Source organism: Haplochromis burtoni, unplaced genomic scaffold (assembly GCF_018398535.1).
Source record: "Haplochromis burtoni strain Fernald_Lab_line unplaced genomic scaffold, NCSU_Asbu1 Contig_59, whole genome shotgun sequence".
NCBI lineage: Eukaryota > Metazoa > Chordata > Actinopteri > Cichliformes > Cichlidae > Haplochromis > Haplochromis burtoni.
In genome coordinates, this window is record NW_024582420.1 from 2309711 (window position 1) to 2313944 (window position 4234).

General features: G+C 41.1%; 1 protein-coding gene across 6 annotated transcripts in view; it reads left to right on the top strand.

Annotated features, from left to right (window-relative positions):
• The window catches only part of plekha7b (pleckstrin homology domain containing, family A member 7b), a 79021-nt gene continuing 74787 nt past the window's right edge, over nt 1–4234 (top strand). For 2 of the 6 annotated variants that reach the window (XM_005931441.3, XM_042221032.1), the window contains exons 1-3: nt 13–361; nt 474–550; nt 652–709. In XM_005931441.3, coding sequence (XP_005931503.1) covers nt 210–361; nt 474–550; nt 652–709 — 287 coding nt within the window. In that variant the 5' untranslated portion in view covers nt 13–209. Of the gene's footprint in view, nt 362–473; nt 551–651; nt 710–4234 lie in introns of all 6 variants that reach the window. The other 4 variants (XM_042221027.1, XM_042221026.1, XM_042221028.1 and 1 more) reach the window with 4 other exon arrangements.

Genomic DNA, 4234 nt, shown 5'->3' on the forward strand with positions numbered 1-4234 from the left:
ACGCACTATTTTGTGCTTGCACTTCTTTGGTTAGGCTTTATTAGTTTATTAATTTCTTATGCAAGGGTCGGCTGTGTTTTTAATCATTTGCCAGACCGCTACTTATGAGGACCCGGTTGCTCAACAAAAGAGTCTCGCAGGGGAGGTCGTCTGTTGCTCTGTTTGGTATTCGTCCCCTTTAAAAACTATGCAGCCCTAGCGGCGGTATTATGTGGGATCCCTGGAAAAAGTCTGCGGAGAGGGAAAGGGGGGACGAGCCGAGCTGGAGTCGAGAGATCATGGCGGCACCTCTCGGACGGGACACCCTACCTGACTACTGGTCTTATGGAGTTTGTCGAGATGGTCGAGTCTTCTTCATTAGGTGAGGCGTTTTACTTGTTCTGCTCTGAGTACTTTACGAGGCGGTGTGAAGGGATTTTTTCTCTCCCTCTCGTTGTTTTATTAGCGTTCAGTAACAGGTGTCTTTCTTGCAGTGATAAAACTCAAAGCACTACTTGGCTACATCCGCGCACTGGCGAACCTGTTAACTCTGGACATATGATACGTTCAGGTACGCCACAAATTATCTGATTTTGCAGGATAGCAGCAGGATATTTTGCTTTTGCTGCAGTGTGCAGCGGGTCGCTCAATGTGTTCTTGCTCGTGTTATAGATTTACCAAGAGGCTGGGAAGAGGGCTTCACGGAAGAAGGAGCCAGTTACTTCATCAAGTGAGTGGCTTTTGTGCATTGTTGCCTTGTTTGGTCGTGTAGAGAAAAGGAAAAAAAAATCAACCCATGCAGGCTGGTTGAGTTGATCGGTATTAAAGTGCTCTATGTGGAATGCCTTCCTCCTCCTCTCTGCTGCTCTAACACGTCTGATGCACTATAACAACCAAACTACATTAAAGGCTGTATTGTAAACACACTGATTTATCTGAGAGCTGCATGTAGATGACAGGGAAAGCACACACCAACATATGGATTAACTCACTAGGGTCCCATTAGATAGGTGAAACCAATTATCTCTGCCTGCATTGTGAACGGAAAGTGACAGAGCCTAGCAGGACAGGAAGAAAGGCTATTAAAATTCTCCTCACATCCACCATGCAGGACCTCTACTCACTCCGATAGGTGTGCAGACTTGCTGTGTGTAAGTGTGTGTGTGTATGTGCAGATGTGAATGAGAGAGAGAGAGACTGTAAAGGTTGGAGGAGAGGGGTGTGACCATGTGGTGACAGAGATGTATGGCATGATTGCATTATTGAAGCAGAAAGGACAGAATTTTCAAAGTCACATGCAGCACTCTGAAGTTTCCCCCCCGCTTTTTCTCAGATTTTCACGTTAAAGCAGGAGGATTCTGGATTAAATCTGGCTTCAGTGGAAGGCAACCAAGAGACACGTTATTTTGAGTATCTAGAGCTACTGTTGCATTTACTGTAGATTATATTATGCAGTGGGTTATTGGATGCTGGTCTGCGGCTGTCAGTGTGTATATCAGACAGTTACTATGATGGGAACCAGTGCAGGAGAGCAACCCGGAAATCATGCCCAAATCAGTCAGATAAGTCGGACTAACATTAAAGCTTACTACGACATAGCCTGAAGACATCTGCATTGATGTAGCTCATTGTTACAAATCCCACCTCCCACCCAGACATGTTATCACATTGCCCTTTTAATTCGCCCCAGTTGTTGCAGATGCAATGGCTACATGGAGAATTTTACATCCTCATAGCTGCGGTCTCAGCATCAGGCTGGTTGTTACATATAGTACTCTGCAGATACCAGTGAGCAGCTCTGTCTTAACAATGTGGACACTTTGTATCAATGACTTTTATATTTAGATTTTAGTATACATTTGTGCATCTGAGATGTTGCAATAGTCACACATATCAAAGCAAACAAATTATTTCCTTCTTTTACTTTTTCTGTATCCAAAGATGCTTTTAAAAAGGCCTTTAAGTGGTTCCAGCTAACAAATTTGTTGTTACTGACACATATTATGTACAGAATAAGAGTCTTTGTTTTTCCCCTCATTCACTCACTTTTCTCTGTAAGAAGTGAGAACAATACAGCAGTGAGGCTGTGTGATATATGGCATCCTAAATGTCAAGGCTGTGAAATCACTCTTCTACTTGTTGCCCGTTTGGCTTGGTGGAAGGATCCTGTTTTGCTTTAGTTTCTTTGTTTTGGAGACCTTATTTTCTTGCGGGTTCTTGCGGTGGAACGGAACTCACCAGCGCTGTCTTCTGGTACCATTCAGCTTATTAAGAGCACCAGCTGACATTTTTCCATGTAAATGAAAACAAAATGATGCCAAAAAAATCTATCAGCTAGTTATAGTACACAATATTTGCCCTTCAACTTCTGGGGTACCTTGAAGGTCTTGTGGTTTGTGTGGATTGGGCTTGCACTACTGCATCACTTGCATGCTCAATTTGATTAGGATCGTTAATTTTGGGGGTTATATTATTGCCTTATGCTCTTGCGTCCCTAAAGCCGTTCCTGTGCAGTTTCTGAGGTGTGATGGCACTGCTAGAGGCTGTTGTTGGTAGATGTGCTTGGTTTACAACAACTATTGGTGCTATGCATCCCAACAGAATTTATGATGATCACTATTTGTTGATCTCTGTCATCTAATCTGCTTTATTAGATTGGATAATTTGGTAATTTGAACCTCATGATGACTTTCAAAGGCTCCACCATAGCTTCTTTAATTTATTCTCTTGAGTAAAAAACTTGTAGTTCAAATGCATTCAAATGTAATTTTATCTGTTTAGAGATCAGTTTTTCTAAAAAATGTGATAATTATTGTTCAATAAATGCTGGAATATAGAAAACAAAAAGTTACCGACGTGCACATTAAAAATTCTTATTAGATTTTAGCTGCTCCACAGATGTCAAATTGTGGGCTTTCTAAACCTAAACAGTGTGTTGTTAATGCCTAAACCTAACCAAACAATCCCTTTTAATGAATTTATTATTTAAATCATACAGATGATGTCTGAAAAACTGAACGTAGGAAAGGTGAGGGAGGAAGGCAGGACAGAAAAACACACTTTGGAAGAGAGCCAGAGATTAATAATGACTAATGATTAAACACCCACATCAGCCACGGCCTATTTCAGGGTAACTAAGGGAGGATTCAGGGTCACCAGATCCAGCCGTAACTCTATGCTTTACCATAAAGGAAAGTTTTAAGCCTAATTTTAAAAGTAGACGGTGTCTGTCTCCTGAATCTAAACTGGGAGCTGGCTCCACAGAAGAGGGACCTGAAAGCTGAAGGCTCTGCCTCCCATTTTTCTTGTAAAACCACAAGTAAGCCCACAGTCTGAGAGTGAAGTGCTCTATTGGGGTGATAGGGTATGAGGTCTTTAAGATAAAACAGGGACTGATTACTCAAGACCTTGTATGAGAGGAGAAGTCAGTATGGGAGAAATATGCTCTCTATTTCTAGTCTTTTTTTGGACAATCTGATAATAATGATGATTTACAATACTCTAGCCCAGAGGTAATAATGCATGAACTAATTATTCATTATTTCATTTTTCCCTCCCCCTTTGTCTCTTCTGCTGTCAGCAGAGATGCACATAGGCAGCTTTACTCTCGCCACCCCACCGCTAGCACTGCCTCAGATGGATAGCAGTACAGTAACAGCCAATATAGTAAACTGATGATAAATCGAATAAAAGAGTAAAAGCGGGGGGTTTGTCCTCTTAGTCAGACAAAAAAGAAAAAGAAAAAACAAACAAAACGAAAGTTAATGTGTAATTTTCAAAGCTGTGTTAACACTGCTATTTCTTTTAATTTCATCATGTTAAACATGGGCAAATGAAGAACCAATCAAATTTTGGTAAACTGTGAAATTGGACAATGACCTTATCAAGAGAAGAGCCCTCAGATTTTGTCAAAAGAATCCCTTAATCCTCAAACACATGGCAGATTCTAGCACTCACAAGCCGGGTTGCTTATTACAACTTTAGTTGGCAAAGCTGAAACACTAATGACCGTGAAGATGGCTTCAACTCAGACGCTCTATAAACAATCTGATGGGCTCGATAATGTGTCTGTTTCAGACCATTAAAATGATCATGTATTAGTTTTTAGTTGACAGCAACTCAACATTTACAGTGTTTTATTTATCCCACAGGGGTAACCATTAGTAATGATTTGGTTTTATAGTCTGTGTAGAAACTGAGGTTCCTGTGTGTGTGTGTGTGTGTGTGTGTGTGTGTGTGTGTGTGTGTGTGTGTG